This window comes from Geospiza fortis, unplaced genomic scaffold, assembly GCF_000277835.1.
Source record: "Geospiza fortis unplaced genomic scaffold, GeoFor_1.0 scaffold5, whole genome shotgun sequence".
Taxonomy (NCBI): Eukaryota; Metazoa; Chordata; class Aves; order Passeriformes; family Thraupidae; genus Geospiza; species Geospiza fortis.
In genome coordinates this window covers 1,998,547-2,016,206 of record NW_005054421.1, presented here as the reverse complement: position 1 = coordinate 2,016,206, position 17,660 = coordinate 1,998,547, and the positions used below count along the sequence as shown (strand labels likewise).

General features: G+C 48.0%; 2 protein-coding genes across 2 annotated transcripts in view; one reads left to right on the top strand and one right to left on the bottom strand.

Moving 5' to 3' along the window:
* Positions 1–2,367, top strand: part of CUNH1orf112 (chromosome unknown C1orf112 homolog) — a 17,551-nt gene extending 15,184 nt beyond the window's left edge. The window contains exons 21-24 of the mRNA XM_031061658.1: positions 285–389; positions 692–772; positions 1,498–1,611; positions 1,890–2,367. Coding sequence (XP_030917518.1) covers positions 285–389; positions 692–772; positions 1,498–1,611; positions 1,890–2,075 — 486 coding nt within the window. The 3' untranslated portion in view covers positions 2,076–2,367. The remainder of the gene's footprint in view (positions 1–284; positions 390–691; positions 773–1,497; positions 1,612–1,889) is intronic.
* Positions 2,368–2,442: 75 nt separating this feature from the next.
* On the bottom strand, positions 2,443–15,348 carry SCYL3 (SCY1 like pseudokinase 3). The gene is made up of 13 exons (XM_005426688.2): positions 15,074–15,348; positions 14,054–14,239; positions 13,311–13,424; positions 12,642–12,698; positions 11,855–11,957; positions 11,230–11,341; positions 10,807–10,884; positions 9,267–9,406; positions 8,792–8,979; positions 7,594–7,765; positions 5,622–5,765; positions 4,327–5,045; positions 2,443–3,179 (listed from the first exon to the last, which is right to left on the bottom strand). Exons 1-13 carry the CDS (start codon positions 15,236–15,238, stop codon positions 3,117–3,119), a joined length of 2,241 nt encoding a protein of 746 aa, XP_005426745.1. The 5' UTR covers positions 15,239–15,348; the 3' UTR covers positions 2,443–3,116.
* Between the last annotated feature and the right edge of the window lie 2,312 nt (positions 15,349–17,660).

Here is a 17,660-nt window from a genome sequence, read left to right as displayed (position 1 = left end):
GTCTTGGATTAATGGTCTGCAGCAGGTTTATTTTTCATCAAGACATGCTGAGTGCATGCAAGATACTTCAAATGCCAGTCCTTTCTCACTGGTGAGAAGCAACAAGAAGTGAGAATAAAATGTCACCTCCCTCACAGTGGTTCTTTAGCCACACAGGGCAGTAGCACTCTTACATTTCTCAAATCTGTCCCTCAGTCTGAGAGCCAGTCTTCAACAATAAATCATGATGGTGAAATATGCTCAGCTAACACTTGGGAACTGCTGGCTATTTGTTTCTGTTGCAGAGGCAGGTTGTGCCCCAGCTGTCCTGTCTGTTTGCCTCTCTGCTGGCTGACCAGACCTGGCTGATTCACCAGCACGCACTGGAGGCATTCACACATTTTGCAGAGGTGAGCAGAGCACAGCTCTGGGTGCAGGCATTTGGTTCTGTTAACTTCTGTTGTACACAAATTCTCCTGTCTCAAATGTTTGCTGCTCCTCACTGCACAGTCTGGATCTGAGTTACAGCTGTTGCACATTGAAAGTGCTGGGGGCTGGTGCAGGTGGAAGAGATTTCAGGAGCTGGAAGTGAAGAAAGATTGGGCACTGGTTGCTTAGATTGGTTGCAAGAGGGCAGGGACTGTCATAGAAACATCTATTTTGTTCCCTTGTTAGCATGAATGTACTGAACGACCAATAACATTTTTGACAGGAAACACGACATGAAGATGTTGTTCCTTGGTGCCTTAATTCTGAAGAAGCCAAGAACAAAGTTGTTAATTTTCTGGCTAAGGTATGTGTATTGTTTAACCATTTTACTGCTATCTTAGTTGATGCTGCACATCTGCTATCAGCAATACACAGCATGGGTCTACACTTGCATTATCTGCATGGCCATTAAGTAACTTTAAAATAAACTGTCTGGTTGAACTTCTCTACTTGCTTTAATCAGCAGAATTAGCAACTGCCATTCCTATGCACACTGGTCCTCCAGTACTTTCAACAAAAGCAAAGCATTTATTATCCTTCAACAAAAAATACTTATTAAATTGCACTGTTGTTTTTGAAAGAAGTTGCCTATTAAAAATACAGGATTTGATAATTTCATTTCCTTCCCCATTTCTCTTGGATCAGTTTCTGAAATCTAAATGAGCACATATGCAACATCTCAGTGCCATTTGCATATTAGGAGAAATCCTCTTAGGGCAGGTGGCTGTTGCTGCAGAACAGTGGCATTGGGAAAGGGGAGGGGCAGCTGCAACTGGAGGCAGGGCTGTCTGGTTGAGCAGCTTTTGGCAAGCAGATAATTTACAAAAGACCTGGTAAGTGCCAGTGATGCTAACCCAAAGTTGTAGATAACCTCAATCATTGATCAGAAGAATGTGTGAGAAATAATATTCTTTGAACTGCATGTTAAAATCCCTCCCTCTCTCCCTTTTGTTCTGGCCTATAAATTGTGCCTGTGAAGGTTGCTAGTGCTACTGGGTTTAGTTACCTCTCCTGGGGCTTTCTCCCCAGACAAGGCAAGTGGAAGAGACAAGAGAAGCACGAACAGAACGCCTGAAGCAAGAAATGATTACCTGGAGTGCACAGGTTTTGAAAGTGGATGGAGAATTGGAGTCAACAGGAGAGGTATGTGTGATTCTGTTAATTTCTGTCAGTTCTGGGGAGTCTCTGAGAAGCTGAGCTGGTCTTGCTGCCCTCCATGTCCTAAGAAAAAAGGTCACATGCACTCCTGGCCCTTTATATGATATCAGAATGGTCTGTAGTGCCTGCCAGGCAGCAAGAACCCTCACAGGACAAGGGACTCTTGCTGCTCTGTTCCACCTAAGGGCTTTCTTGCATTTGGATGAAGACTGATCCTCAAGTACAGTATTAAATTGATGTTTCATGTTTGCTTAAATCTGCAGCCTGTGGCCAAAAGAGCCTGTCACCCGCCCTCTGAGGAGCAGTACAAGGCAGCAGTAGGCACCATGGAGGGAGCAGTGGAGGCTGTGAAGCTGCTGCTCCAGAAAGGGTCCCCCCCAGGCTGGCTTGCAGTGAAGCTGGAGGCTCTGCACGCAGCCATTGCCACCCTCAGGGACAGCTTGCGGTAGGTGCTCCTCAGGCCTTGGGGACAATGACCCAGCTCAGCTCCCTGGTGGAAGGGAGGAGGTGCCTTTGTGCCAGGAGTGCTGTAGAAGAAAAAGCTGTGCCATGGGGCAGTGCTCTACGGAACTGCTGGCACTTGCTTTGTGTGCCAGGATGGACTGAGGGGGGCAGTGCCAGCCTCTCCTGCACGGCCTGATGGGTTTGAGTGCACACTACTGGACATGGGAGCTGTGGGTTTGTATATTGCTTGTTCTTCTACTGTGTGGAGATAAACATTCCATGACATTGGATTCTGAATATTGAGAGGTTTGAATCTGTTGTAAAAGCAGCAGTGACCTTGTTCCTGTCACATGCAGGTACTCCACGCTAGGGTGATCATTTAAAAATAATCTTTATTGGTCTTCACAGTTAAGAGCAGAAAGATCATGGTGCTTAAGCGGTTTGTGGTTGTTCACTGAATGGTTCCTAGCACCTCTTGTGCCATCCAATGACAGAACTATACAAACAGAAATAAATAAGTTGAATAAACTGTACATTCATCTTAAAATCATCTCTTAGCTGAAAAGTTAAAAGGAGCCATTTCTAAGGGCTTTATTTTTCTGGGAAAGGGAAAAAAAAAAACCAGGAAAACCAAAGGAAAAAGGCACATTAACCAAGAAACTCAGTGTGACTTTCATTTATTGTCAGCAGTTTTTCAGGGAAGGGGTGAGTTCTGGATCAATCTCCTCCACCCACCACTCTTGGCCTGCAGTAGCACATCAGCACCATCACCACCATCAGCTGTCCTCTCTCTGGGAGCAGGGGCAGCACCACAGCTGGGCTTATTGCTGGAGTGCAGGCTCACTCCTGCAGCTTTTGGCACAGACTGGGAAGGAGCATCCCTGGCAAGAGCTCAGGCCCCACAGGATCTTGTGGCTGTGCAGCAAGTGCCTGCCTTGTGGCAAAAGCAGCGCTGAGGTACTTTATTATCCATTGTACTGGGGAAGCAGCAGCTCCTGTCACAGGATCCAACACACCATCAATCGCCTTGGTCTCCTTCACAACTGTTACCAGTTTGTATCATCTTCCCAGTTCAACTCCTCTTCTTCACCCCAGCCTGTAGCTTCAGCCTAGAATCACATAAAATTATTAAGATTAAGGGATGTGGATGTAATTGTGTGCTTAGCACAGCCCAGGAGCCAGGCAGGAGCCTTGTGTGGCTTGGGAGGGCAGAGCATTCATCCACAAGGCCAAAAGCCCAAAAATGACGTGTCAGTATTTGCAGCTTATGTCTTAAAGAACTTTGCCTTTAAGGTGATTCCTTTTGTAGTTCAAAAGCAGACTTAACAGGGAGTCATTTTTTTTTCCTGTTTGTATCAAACCCACTTCCCATTAAAAAAATGATGCCGTACATTAGATGATTTCTTTCCCCTAGTAAAGAGTTGTTTTCAGGTTCTATTCTAACACTAAGTATGATCTCCCCTTCCCACTGACACAGAACTCACTGCCTTCCCCCAAAATGGGGTTGGGGTCATGACAGTCACAGGACACTGTGCCACTTTCAAATGTTATAAACAACTTCAGTTTACAGCCCAGGCTCCTCTCCCCATGCTCCCTGCTGTCCCTGGGGTAGCTCTCTTGAGGCTGAATGAGGAAAACAACTTGAAGTCAACACCTGTTCCCTAAGAGAACTACATGTTCAAGTGGGAATGCTGCCTCCCCTCCTAGGAAACAACAATGGTCTTTGGAGTTTCCCTGATTGGGCTACAGGGATTTATCTGCTTAAAGAAACTCCAGTTTTGTTACCCACCCCATCTCTGAAATAGAGAAACTTTTCAGCTGTTCTTTCATGAAAACAACACACCCAAAAACCTTTACTCTGTAATCCAGAGGTTCAGGTTTCCTGGACCTTAACTTACAATGCTATTATGTTTTGCTAGAAGAGTCAGAAAAAACACTTCAGTCCTGAGCACTCTCTGTGCCTGAAAGCCCCTTCTGTTTGTGGATGGAACCATGTCTGTTCAGCAGCCAGGATCCAGCCTTGTTTTACCTGTCCTGACCAAACTCTCCTTAATAAATCACAGGATTCCAGGATACAGCAGCACAGAGTAAAAGCTGAAGCTAAAACTCCTGAGTACTTGTGTACAAATGGAGTCCATTCCCTGTTTCCTAAGAGAGCTCCCTTTGCTGTACCAAGTGCCCACAGCAGTACCTGGTGCCTGCTGTGTGCTGAGGAGCCTCTCAGGGCTGCAGTCACCTAAACCTCGAGCCTCTTACCTCAATCACATCAGCTGCTGCAAATTTGGATGAAAACAGCACAGTCTGGGAGTCCCCTTCTCTGCTGGACAGCCCACCTGAGTGAGTGGGAATAACTGCTTCTGTCCTTGCCTCTGGTAAAATCAAGAGGGGAGAAGAAGGTTTAATGTCTGGGATCATGTCAGCAAACCAGTCCAACTCTGGGTCTTGCACAGGTTTCCTCTTCACTTTGATCGTGAATTCTTCTCCCAGGCCAGACTCTGATGAAGACTTCAGCCTTTCCTGGAAGGTTTTTGGCAGCACAGTTTCTCCCAGTTGTTCCTCATGGTCCCACTTGTCATTGCTCCAGCTGTTCCCATGGCAGGGGGGACTCAGTCTGAGGCTTTTGAATTCTTTGCTCAGTTGCTGGGTACCTGGCAGAGGCCTTTCAGCTGCACCAGCCTGTGTCACAGTGGGGTAGTTTCCTGAGGACAGTTTGTGACTGGGGCTCCTGGGTTCAAAGTCATCCCAAGGCTTCTCATCTACATCATGATCAGCAAAGTAAGGTCCTGTGCTGCCCTGCAGCTCCCAGGGCTGGATCTGGATGTTCACAGTTTTCTCAGTGTCTGTCTCCTCTGGCTCACTCCAGTCTGGCCACTCCTCTGCTGGCTTTTCCGAGGTAGTCAAAGAGCTCCTGCTGCTCCCCAGTGTATTCATGCTTCCAGGAATTCCATTCAGGGGGGGCTGAGTGCCTTGCTCACCTGTGGAAGACAAAGGTGTTACACACCCGTTTAAAGAGAGCCAAGTGCAGGCAGAGATGGAGTTATGTCTAAAAGTTCTTGGCATTACAGGCACCACCTGGCATGGGAACAAACCAGTAACTGACTGGAAAGAAAGCTCCTCTTGGATTAGAAAGCAAGAGGAGGGAATTCACCTCAGAGCCCTGGGGCAATACAAGCTGATTGCTGATAAGCACGAGGTGGCTGAGAAAAGGCCATGGAAGGAAACAGAATCAGCTCTCACTGTCAGAATGAGCTGCCCTGCTGCCCTGTAAATGCAGAGTATCTGCTGAGCTGTGAGGGGTGAAAGCACAGCACTGAATCTGCCATAAGAAAACAAATTCAAGTCCAGGCACCCAGTCTGTGTATGTCAGCTTCCCAAACAGCCATTCCCTAGGATGCTAAGGATCACACTCCCCCTCCCCCTCCTTCACTTTTACCTTCTGTGGTTCACTGACTCTTTCAGATCAGCACATGGGGGAAAAGGCACATCTTTTCAAGCAAAACTTCCTTGGTGAACACTTGATTTCTGAAAGGAAGCACTAGGGCAGGTTTTACCTGTCTGTGAAGCCAGGGGATTGTCCTGTTGCACAGGAAGCTTTTTGCCAGGTGCATTTGCAGAGCTGGGGAACGAGCTGGGACTGCTCTTCAGGGGCTGAGAGGTTTGGTTTCTCTGATTGATCACTCCATGACTGGGGGAACCTGCCAAGATAAAAGAAAAGAAAGGACACAAGTCCACAGGGTGTGCTGTCAGTCTGAGCTGAACTGCCTGCAGCACTGGAATGTTCTTTTTGAACAACACTGAGGCCTGGCACAGCAATCCAACAGCTGCAACTCCTGATCCATATGTAACACAATACTCCTCTGTTCCTGCTGCCTGCAGCTCCTGTGAGTACAAAGTTATGGCAACTGTACATGGTCAGCTTTTGCTGAGATGTTCTTTCAAGAAACACACAATGAATAAACTGATTAGGATCAGAGCAGATGCTTTAAAAATGCTGTTTGCCACCTGGCTGGATCCAAAATTGCAAGCGCATCACAAATCCCCTGGTACCTGCCTTACACAAAAGCACTGCACTCACAGCAATTCCAAGCATAACTCATGACACTACACAAAGCCCTTTCCATGCCTGGGCATGGGCACAGCAGCTTCCTGGAATGAGAAATGAGAATCCCTACTCTGAAGGCTGACTGCCAGCTGCCCTCATACCCAGGCTGAGGTGAGGTGGGTAGTGGGCAGCCAAGGCCATGCTTTGGAGCTGCCCAAGGCAGGTGTATTTATTTCCCTGGCTCAGTGATGCCAGCTTGGCAAGCATGTGGCTGCAGGTCATTTCTGGGAGCTGCAGGCTATGATCAGTACTGGTGATGGGACCCTCTTGCCACCAATTCAAAATGGCACCGTTTGGGCCAGTGCTGCACGCACTTCCACAGGGCTCACGTGTGTTCCCAGCCAGCTGTGCCTGCCCAGGCTGGGGATCACCAGTGCCACCAGACACACATGGCCCACAGGAAAGGACTGCAAGGAACACAGAGAACCCACTCCCTCCCCAGTGCCCTTCATTAAGGGCACATCCTTTGAGGGGCTTGAGCAAACAGCTCGTTAAGCATCATATGCTCAGCCTCTTGTGCTGCTTTTTGCAGATCACCACTCACTGTTGAGGACAAAGGTGGGGTTTTTGTTCTTTATCAATAGTTAAATCAGATCTCATTTTAAGTATATTCTGAAAAATAAACCTGGTTTCACCCTGTGATCCAAAGTGGTTTATTTACTACAGTCTACTAAAATAAATAATGTAAAGAAACTAATGCAGTGAGCTATCCACAGATTTTAATGAAGGGTGGTAGCTGCCAGTACACACATTAAGAGGAAGCAAGCACTTAAACTGATCTCTGTCATGCATTTCATTTGGTATCTCTACATCTAAAGTTGCACAGATGCTTTTCCCTTGTTATAAATATTCTGAGTTTCAGTATCCAGAGAAGCTTTCCCTTAGCACAGTTGGTTCCAAGTTATCTAGCAGGTGCAGGGGCTACTGTCTTCACTTGCATTAGCTGAAAAGCCTCCAGAGAGCTGAGAAAATAGGGAAGTTGGTATTCCTTTTCCAATCTATGAATAGAAATTGGGGGAAGAACATGAGATTTGCTGGTTTTAAGAACAGAGAGGACAGAGGGAATATTAAATAACTGCCTATATAAATCCTTCAGAAAGGAAATACAGTTTTTCCACAAAAGACACACACATACACACACACACAATCTGCTTTACTTACAGGGATTCTTAAATGAGGAAGAGATTTCATTTTTCCCCAATATATTTGGTATACTTAAAATACTTTTATATAACTCTTCTTCTGATACCAATTCTGTATCTGCAAATAGCACCTAACTTAAAATCCAAGTTTGGCTGCAAATTAGCCTTTTTTTAAATTAACCTGTCACCAGGAACAGATTAATAATCCAAGAAATTCTGCCTACACTGCTTGGACAGAGCAGGCGAGCACCCCAAGAGCACTCTGACTGTATCTTTTACCTTCTGGGGAGAGATCAGCAGTTTTCATGAAACTTGGTGCAGAGCTTTTGAAGATCTTTGTTCTTTCTCCACCCACAACCACTTCAGGCCCAAGCAGGGAGACGAGGACAGCCAGGCTGTGCAGGGTTATGGCCACGATGGAGTCACTGGTGTCCCTCAGGCCCAGCAACACCTGCACCAACAACACACTGATGTCAGCACAGCAGAAAACTCTGCTTTTGCACTGCTTGCCTCCTCAAGTGTTACTTTTGCAGCACATCTCATTTCTAATGCCCTACAGCCCTCAGCAAAGACTGGATGTTGTTTCAGAGCATAAAATCAGCCTTCCACTTTGTGCTACCAATTAAGTAGGGTGCCTGATCCTAGTGGGTCAATGGGGCTCTGAGCAACCTGGTCTAGTGGAAGGTGTCCCTGCCCATGGCAGGGGGTTAGATTAGATTAAATGGTCCTTAAAGTCCCTTCCAACCCAAACCATTCAGTGATTCTGTGAAGTCCCATATGTTGGGGAGGATGAAACAGGAAAGCCTTATAAATATGACTGCCTGGCAAAAGATTTTGAGAGTATAGAAACTATAAATGAGATTGAAATGAAAGCAAGCTTTGAGATCCCTCAGTTACTGAACAACTGGAAAACAATGGCATGGCCAGCTGAAGGTAATCCCCTTTTGATGAAACAATACCCTCTGCTTGCAGACAGGTCCAAGGGTCAGAGCAGACCCTGCTGGCTTGGCAGAAGGGGTCCAAAGAGGAGTTTTTAGGGTTTAAAATGTAACACAGTATGGTAATGTAATGATTCTTATAGGCTGTATGTAAATGCTATAGGATCTGTATCTTGTATTAGATTGGTTAGTGAAAATTAGAATATTCAGCACAGAAGATTTCTGGAATTGTAACAGGAACTTCACTCTCTTTTACTCTTCCTCACTCTCTCATCCTCTTTACCAAGCTCTTGCCTTCTCTCTCTTTACCTCTCTCTCCCTCTCTGGGGCCTGCTCTGAGCTGTGGCTGGCAGCTCCCAGCAGGGCCCTGCACCCAGGCCCTTTGCAATAAACCACAAGTTCCACCACCTGGCTTCAGAGATCTTTGGTCTCCGTCTGTCCTGACCGTGCTACCCCCATATTCCAGGATGCAGCACCCAATTCCAGCATACAGCACCCATATTCCAGGATGCAGCACCCCCTGGTGTGCTGTCCCTAACCTGGGGCAGTATGATGTTCTTCAGCTCCTCCCGAGAGAACAGCTCGGCGTAGGCGTGGATGTGAGACAGCAGCACCATCCTCACATGCTCCTCGTGCACCTCAAAGAGCTTCAGCAGCACAGGGATCACGTGGGCCTGGAACAGGGCTGGTGACAGCAGGCAGCTGGTCTGGCTCTCCCCACTTTGCTCTAGGGAACAGAGGTGAGGATGGGAAAAGGCTGCTTCACCCAGCACAGACAGCTCACCCAGCAGCTACTGAGTGGTGACACCAGGATCATTGCTAATTCTCCTCCCAGCACCAGCAGAGCAGTGCAAAGGAGGAAGCACAGGTAACTGTCCTGTCCAGTTCTGTCTCTTACAGCATTTGTTCTGCTTAGGGAAACACCACTATTCCCTTGATCCAATGAAACAACTGCTCTGAATTCATTCCAAATTTGTCAGGAATAATTGCGATGAGGAAGTATTTAAAGGTCACCTTTCTTTGGGCCCAGCAGATGAGGAAGAAAACTCTTGACAGCTACAGGTTCTGCAAACACGAGCTGATTGAGCAGGAGAGGCACCAGCCGTGATGCTATCAGCTCCTCTGACAAACCAGCCACCCTGTCCCGCAGGAATCTGCATTCCAGCAGACAGCAATTAGTATCAAGGCAGCCTTCCATGCACTTATGCCTGTTTCCCTTAATATCATTTTCCCCTTTTTGTGTCTGACTCATCCAGAGTCAGTGTCCCACTGCAGCCTTTTCCTCTGTCTGCACTCTGACCTACAGAGAGAATCCTCTGCTCCTGCCCGAGGCAAAGATAGCACAGAGCAGGAGCCAGAACCACATCCTGAAACACCCCACACCCAGATCATGGGCTGGCACAAGCACATCCAACTGGCACAGGAAGCTGCTGGGGCATCAAACTGCCTCAGAGCTGCTGGCATCTCCTGTGAAGAGCTACAGTCAAAACTGCAGCAGAGAGTTCTCCTCTCACTCCACACACTGGTCCATCACAAGGATTTTGCTGCTGCTTTGGAAAAGGCTGTTCTACCTACCACACAAGGGAAGTTCCCTTGCACAAAGGGAATCCCCCTTTTGAAACCACTTCCATCTAATGAGGCCAACAGATTGGGTTTATCAGAGTTTAATTTTGTGCAACTGCTCTTGTCTGTCAGATTTTCATTTTTAAAATACTAAATATCAGTTACTGCTTTCTCTCTACACTTGGAGGAGACCAGAGAAGGGTGCACATGCTGGGAAGGCCCCTCTGCCTGATGGAAGGGCAGCACTCCCCTATTTTTAAGCAAACTGTTCATCCCCTCCATCAGTAAACTCTGCTGACACAGAGACAGTGAGAAACACTCTGAATGTTCCTGCTAAGGATCCCCATTCTCCTCTTACTTCTCCACTTAAACCTCAAATTAATTAAAAATAACTGATGTATAAAATAGGCAAGCAAACAGCTCTGTGAGAACACCAAAGCTCTTTTATATAGAGAAAGAAAAAAAAACAGCTTCTCCCCTTTTCAGGCCTAGATAATGCCATGATTACACAGAAAATTCCCTGACAAGAAAAATTCTTGGGGAGCCCAACAGTAGGATTTACTGCAAGATGTTCCACTACTGCAGCTGAGACATCCATCACAGGCAACAGCTTTACTCTTGGCACCACATGATTAATTCACCCAGCAAGTCTTACTGCAAACTCTCTCACTGGCAGCTGCATCCCTCTGGAGGCTGGGGAGCATCAGGATGATGCAGAGCCCAGCGGGGACTGCTCCTCCCAAACACCAAACCAGTCACAAGGAACTAGGAAATGAGAAGTGGAGAGTCTCCTCTTTGATAGGGCTCTTACTTTGGCTTGAGTACCCAGAGTGTTACAGAGTGAACAGTGTTCTGCCAAAGCCACCAAATCTGCCACCTGAGGAAGCACCTCTGGCCAGGAGCCTTCCCAGGTCCCCCCACAATCCATTTGCTGAAGTGTGCTTTATCATTCTGAAATAAGAAGCTTCCACATTACAGTTCCTTCACTTACTTGAAAAATTCAGTTTTCTCCTCCTCAGACTTTAGCGTTAAGGTCTTCAGAAAATTCACAACTTCCAGAAAATCATTCCTAAGCACAAAATCAAAAGCTGTCAAGTGTAATCCTTATTGATGCTTAAACCACCCACTGTGAAGAGACTGAAACCCCCCACCACTCCTTTAGCAGAGAGAAGAGACAGAGGGACCCAAGTCAAATGGGACCCAAGTCAAATGCTGCTGGATCAAGAGTGCCAGCAAGGAGGTGACAGCTGAAGGCTGCTGCTCAGCACCTCTTTGGGAGGGCTGGGAACACCTTCCTAATTCAAAGAACCTCTTTGTCAAGGATCCCTGCAAGAGGCAGGGATAAAGCCTGCACTCCCATCCCACCTTCAAAGCAGGATCAAGACCAAGAGAGGCCTGACATTCCTGTCCTTACCTGAAGAACTCGTGAGACAATAGGCTGGACAGTGGTGGGCGACACTTTGGGTCTGGATTCAGCAGTGTACAGTGCAAGGTTTGCTGAAAGCTGGAGAGAATATCTGCTGAAACTGAAATACAGAGCATCTACAGTTAGATTCCTCTCTCCACACTGAACAAGATACATTCAGGACTCCTCCACCCCCTACAAAACTTATTTGTAGCAAAAGTGCAAAAGGAAGGGGAAAATAGCATTTCCATTTCCCTTCCTAACCTGCCTGGCTACTGGGCCTCCAAGGAATGCTGCTGTTCTCCCAAGAAACTTCCTGCTGCCTCTCTGCTGGAAGTGGCAGCCCTTGCTCAGCTGTGGCTCTCAAGACCCACCTGCCACATCCACAACCCTTGGCAGGACCAGAGCAGGTTTGGGAGTGCTCGTGTCACACAGGCTGGTGACCTCCAGCCACACCTGACCACGTCCCCACAGGAAAAGGGGAACACAGGAAAAAAGTCTGCAAACCAGGAACAACACTGCCCACTGAGCCTACAACACTGCTGCCAGCTGCAGAGCAAGGTGGAATGTTCAACCACACCAGGAGTGAACCACAGGGCCTGTCACCCGCAAAAGAAACCAGTGTCATTCTCACCCTGATCATTGAGAACTGTCAGGAGATTCTCTACTGTTGTCCCAAATGCGTAGGCATCCCTCGCATGCCCGTAGCTGCTGGGCAGCATTTTGAAGTCTGCAGACTGAAAACAAAACAAAACAAAACACACACAAAAAAGAAGCCCCAGCAAGGCAGGAGCTTATGAAATATGTGGTGTTTTCCATAAGTCTTTATTCCCACCCCCCCACCATATACACTCTCTAGTTCTTTTTATAGCACCAAAGCTCCACTGTGTACCCTACAAGTAGAATATTATGCTAAAAAAACCTCCACTGGGGAATTTATAACCCAAAGGAGCAACTCCATCATGATGAAACAACTCCCTGATGAATGCAGGCAGTCAACAGCTTTCAGCATTTCTATGGAAACAGGCAGTAATTAGAGAGCAGAAGCTGCTCCTTCAGCACAGGCAGCTCCAAGGATTCTCAATGGCTAGGAAGTGACTGACAGGTAGGGAAAAGCCTGTGCTGAGAGTTACACAACCATGGGACCACAGTGATCTGGGCACTCTCAGCAACTACTCTGATTTTTGCAAAACTTTGCTGATTTAGAAGCAACACAAAGCATTTCAAAAGTAGCATTACCTGTGCCCAACACCATTCCCAAAGCAGGGATGGGACAGAGGAGGGACAAAAGGAAACCTCAGATAATATCCAAGAGCCACTTCCATGCCATTTAGACATGAGGAAATACAACATGAATGTAAAAATATTTCCACCAGGTTTTTCTTTGCTGGTAGCAGGGAGCCCCTTGAGCTGTCACTCACCATCTCCTCGCAGGGGATGCACGACTGGTCTCGCACCGACCTCACGTGACAGAGGAACTGCAAGGACAAGAGGGGACCATGAGCTGCCTCCATGTCCCCTCAGTGCCAAGAGGGGACCATGAGCTGCCTCCATGTCCCCTCAGTGCTAAGAGGGGACCATGAGCTGCCTCCCTGTCCCCTCAGTGATAAGGGGGGGCCATGAGCTGCCTCCCTGTCCCCTCAGTGCCAAGAGGGGGCCATGAGCTGATCCCTCAGCAGAAATCAAAACAGGAATTGTTCTTTCTGCTACCAAGCAGTGAAAATGCCACCAGCACAAGCTAAGGAGGCATTTAAATTATTTTTCTTAATGGCTCATTTAAACCTGACTCTTCCTGCTCTTTTTTAATATCAGTCCAGAAGAGCAAAGATTCTCACTCTCCAGCCAGCAGTGTCCCTTAGAAAAGTAACTGTGTTTTGGCTAATGGAGAATTAATTTGTGTGGACATTTTAGTTTATAGCAATGGTGTCCTCAGAGCAAAGATCCAGGACAGAGCTGGAAGTGAGCCAACACATTTAATAGCAAATCCAGCTAAGTGGAAGGACTTGGGCCTTCACCCCCATAGATGGCCAGATTCCACAGGCCAGGAATCCTCCCCCGGCCATCCAGGGTGCACTTGGCTTGGCTCTTACCTCTGGGGTGGCTTCACTGAATTTACAGACTGTTTCCATTCCTCCCAGCTTCCAGTGCCCGTCCTCACTCACAAACACGGATGACAAACACACGTTGTTATGAGTTAGGTTTCCCTAAAACATAAAAACCAAAAAAAAAGGGTAACTGACTTGGGGGATAGATGAAGATGTTGAATCTTAATCAGCACTAATTAGGTACTGCAGGGGTCTGAGGGAAAGCTGCCAAAAAACCACACAGTTCCTCTGGGACTTTGTGGGTGACCAGCAGGTGCCAGGCAGGAGGGCCAGGGTTTTAGAGCAGACAAAGCTCTAATTGTCACAGCCCCTGCAATGCAACTATAAATCCAACTGTGAACACAAAACCCCAGAGCTACAGTCTGAGCTGGGATTTACCTGGGCAAACACAGAGTGCCCAGACAGAGCAGCAGTGACACCAATCTCTGCCATGAGCTGTACACAAACACCAAGGCTTTGCAATCCCCAAAGCAAGAAGTACTACAAGCAGATCCATGAACTGAGATTGTGTTCTCAGTGCTTGTTCCCTCATTTCCACAACATTTTCAATTGCCCTTCCTCCTTCAAAGCAGGCAAGTTTAGCAGTATCAGCCTACAAGCACTGTGGGGTACATGCCTGTCTTTTTGGGAGGAATCAGCAGCGAGTCACCCAGACAAGGCCAGGTACAACACGGTCACATTTCCTCCATCTCCCAGCAGAGCCTGATGATGCTGCCAGGGGTACCCACCCTGTCATGGAGGAAGATGAGTGCCAGCAACACATCATAGATGCCTGCACAGATTTCTGCAGCCGAGAGTGTCTCCAGGACCATCTCCAGGGGCTTCACCCGCTCTGTCACCAGGTGGATCCCGTTGGCTTCCACAGTGCAGGAGAGGAAGCGCAGGAGGCAAGGGTGGCGCAAGGTTTTCAGGTGCTTCAGGAACAAAGATGTGTCAGACCTCCTCTGAGGCAGCTCCTCCAGGTGCACAGCTTAGTCCTGCCCCCTTAGCCATGCTTTCTCATGGAATTCACACTGCCCATCCCTGCTCCTCACCAAGCACCCTGCAAACTTCCTCATTCAGGCTGCAGAACTCTTTACAATATAATGGAACAGAATCACAGAATGGTCTGGGTTGGAAGGACCTTAAAGACCATCTTGTTCCATCTCCCTCCCGTGGGCAGGGACACCTTCCACTATCCCAGCTTGCTCCAAGCCCTGCCCATCCTGGCCTTGACACTTCCAGGGATCCAGGGGCAGCCACAGCTTCTCTGTGGGCAACCTGTGCCAGGGCCTCACCACCCCCATAGAGAAGAATTTCTTCCTCTATATCCAATCTAAACCTACTCTCTCTCTCTCAGTTTGAAGCCATTTCCCCTTGTCCTGTCACTACATGTTCTTGTCTCTCCATCTGTCTTGTAAGCTCCCTGCTGGCACTGGATGGAGAAAATCTTACACAGAATAAAAGCCTTACTCATAATAAATATGGTATTTTGGGTGGAATTCACCCAAGAAAGACCCTGACTTGCATCTGCAGGAGGAGGCAGCAGCTTGCAAAGGCTGTCTGAACATTGCATTGTCTGAACATTGCTGCCCTCAGCATGCAGCACACAACAACCTCTGCAGCTGCCAACCCCCTTTGCCCCATGGCCAGGCTGGCTTCCACCTTCCTCCTGCCCTCACTCCCAAGGGTCTGACCCCGTTAACTGATTCCCATCCTGCCAACAGAAGGAGGGGGAGCTGTGCAGTGTGTCCCAGCCCAGGCAGTACCTTGGCAGCTTTGTTGACCTTGTCCTGGCTGTCCCTCTTGTACACGAAGACGGAGGCGCGTTTGCCATCCTGCAGCACGGCCGGGTGGATGCTGTGCCCGCTGGGCAGCGTCAGCGGCGGCTCCTCCAGGCTGTAGCTCTTCAAAGCACTGTTCTCCGAGCCCATCCCTTGCACAGCTGCCCTGCTCACCACAAAAAGGCCCTGGCTGCAGGAGGATTTGCTTTGGGCAGGTTTAGTTGCAGCAGGTGCTGTCCAGGTCACATTCAGAGCATTTTCTGCAAAGCAAGGAACAGACATGAAGAACCTCCCCCTGCCAGTATCTGTCAGAACCCAGGACATTCCTCTGGCTGCCCTGGAGGACTTGAGACCCTAGCAAGGGGCTCAGAGACCTTGGCATGGAATCAAAAACACCTGTGCCTTCAATTTTAGCCCATGGAAACAATTACCAACTTTGTGTGAGGAGTTACAAGCCACAAGAGTTTGAGTAGAATGCTAGTTAATTTGTCACAGGGTGAAAAAGTAGAATTTTGGGGATTTAGAATGGGGGTTCAAGAGGCAAGATGGAGGAATCTGGGCATGTCCTGTCCTTCTTCTTGTCCTCCATCTTCTGCTGTGATGATGACACTTCTGGATTGGTTTAGAGACAGACTGTCTAACATAGGTGATAGGTGTTGGAAAATTATTGTAAATAAAGTACACGTAGTTCTTAGTATAAAAATTTATCTACAGTCAGTAGAGACTGACAGTTTAATAGGTGATAGATATTGGAAAATAATTGTAAATAAAGTACACATAGTATAAAAATTTAACACCACCCCAAGGGCAGGGACTGTGCCACAACCCGACCTGCTGGACAGATCTCAGCAGATCAGAGAAAGAATGGAACAGATCAGAGAAAATAAACAACCTTGAGAACCAGAGCGAAGGAACCTCAACTTCTTCTTTGATCATGGGGCTGGGAAAAAAAGACTCTTTAATACCTCAGGAGCCATTCCAGCAACACAGAACCCGAGAAGTATCCTCTCCTTGAGTTTTAAGGACAACAAGAAAATCCCCGAAGTTTACTTTGTAAAGGAAACCCAGTGTCCACAAAAGGGTTTGGATCAACAGGAGCAGCTCTCAGCAGTGGGGCTTGGACTGCACTGGCACCTATGTCAGCATCACCAGCAGCTCTGACACAGTGCAGCACCCACAGCCCATCCCTGCCCTGGCTGAGACCCACCAAAAGCAGGATCCAGCAACACCCACTCCAAGGGTTAAACTGACACTAAGCACAGTTAGAAAGTGCGACTCCCACTCCACAAGGAGCCCCTGGCCTTCTTAAAAACACCTTTCCTCAATTCTCCAAGGCAGAGAAGAATTCAGTGAAGGAGGAAGGGTTACAAGCTGGATTTCAGGAGGTTACCTATAGCCAGGTACCCTCCAGGAGCATGTTCTCCCCCTTGATTACCTTCTCTCCATGTGACAAATATTCCTTCTGCCTGCCAACCCTTCCTTCCTCCCACAGCCTGTCAGGAAGAGGCTGACACAGATTTCTGTGCCGTTTCCTCACACTCAAAACCAGTAAAACAAACACACTGATTGCAGAGGCTTTTTTGGAAAACACTGACCCAGCACATGCTCTGTCATCAGGCTTGTGATCACAGGCCACGGGTGAGACCTGAACCTGTCTGCACACAGAAGTCAGCAAACCCTCCTCAGGAATCAGAGGGACAGAACAAACCCTCAGCTGTCAGGAAAAGTGGGGTAAATTGCCCACCCCCAAGCTTTTTTTTTTTTTGCAACTGGAGAATTGCTTCATTGTGGTTGTTCCCAGCCATGACCTGAGGCTTCAGGGAGACAACACCACAGGAGTCTCCCAACTCCCCAGCAGAGCTGTTCCCCCCAAGCTGCTGCTCTGGCCCCTCACCTGTGTCTCCAGTTCGCTCTCCCAGCAGCCCTGAGCTCAGAAGTGCTCAGGGCCTTTGCAAAGAGCAGGTTTGTTACAGCTCCCGGGCTCCTTTAACCCTCCAGAGGGTACAAGCGAGGGTACAACAACCTCTGCAGCCTGAAATGGGGGGGAGAACGGGGGCTTTTAATTAATTCTGTGTCCTGATCCATCTAAAATCTGAACTGAAAACTTGCAGCTTCCTCATTATCTCCCCTCTGGTGTCAGGCATGGATCTGCACCTTTTCAGCACTGATGCCTTAAGTGGGACCTTTAGGACATAAAGGGAAAGTTTTGGAAGTCTAAACTGCAGCTTTCCCAGCACTACACAGAGGGGCTGACAGGTAAAAAGGAAACACAATGCAGCAATAACACATGCCTATAAACTGGATTTTTCTCTGGTGAGCTCCCTGGCATTCATGCTGTCCCCAGACAGAACCTGGGAGCTCTGCCCTGGCTGCCCCAGCTCATCCTCCTCACCTGTGTGCAAAGCACCAGCTGCTGCTCCTGGGCACAGCCAGTGCATTTCTCTGCATTCTGCTCTTCCCAGCTGTGCCTCATTTAGTTGTTCTACCGCAATGATTTCTCACTCAGGACACCTGAAAGTATCTGGCTGGCCTGATGCCTCAGGTTCCTCCAAATGCACATGGACATAATTGT

Coding starts and splice junctions, on each gene's coding strand:
- SCYL3 (XM_005426688.2), bottom strand. CDS start 15,238: ATGGGCTCGGAGAACAGTGCTTTGAAGAGCTACAGCCTGGAGGAGCCG. Junction 13,425..14,053: donor TCATCTTCCTCCATGACAGG/GTGGGTACCCCT, acceptor TTTATGTTTTAG/GGAAACCTAACTCATAACAA. Junction 5,766..7,593: donor TGCTGATCTCTCCCCAGAAG/GTAAAAGATACA, acceptor TTATCTTGGCAG/GTTCCCCCAGTCATGGAGTG.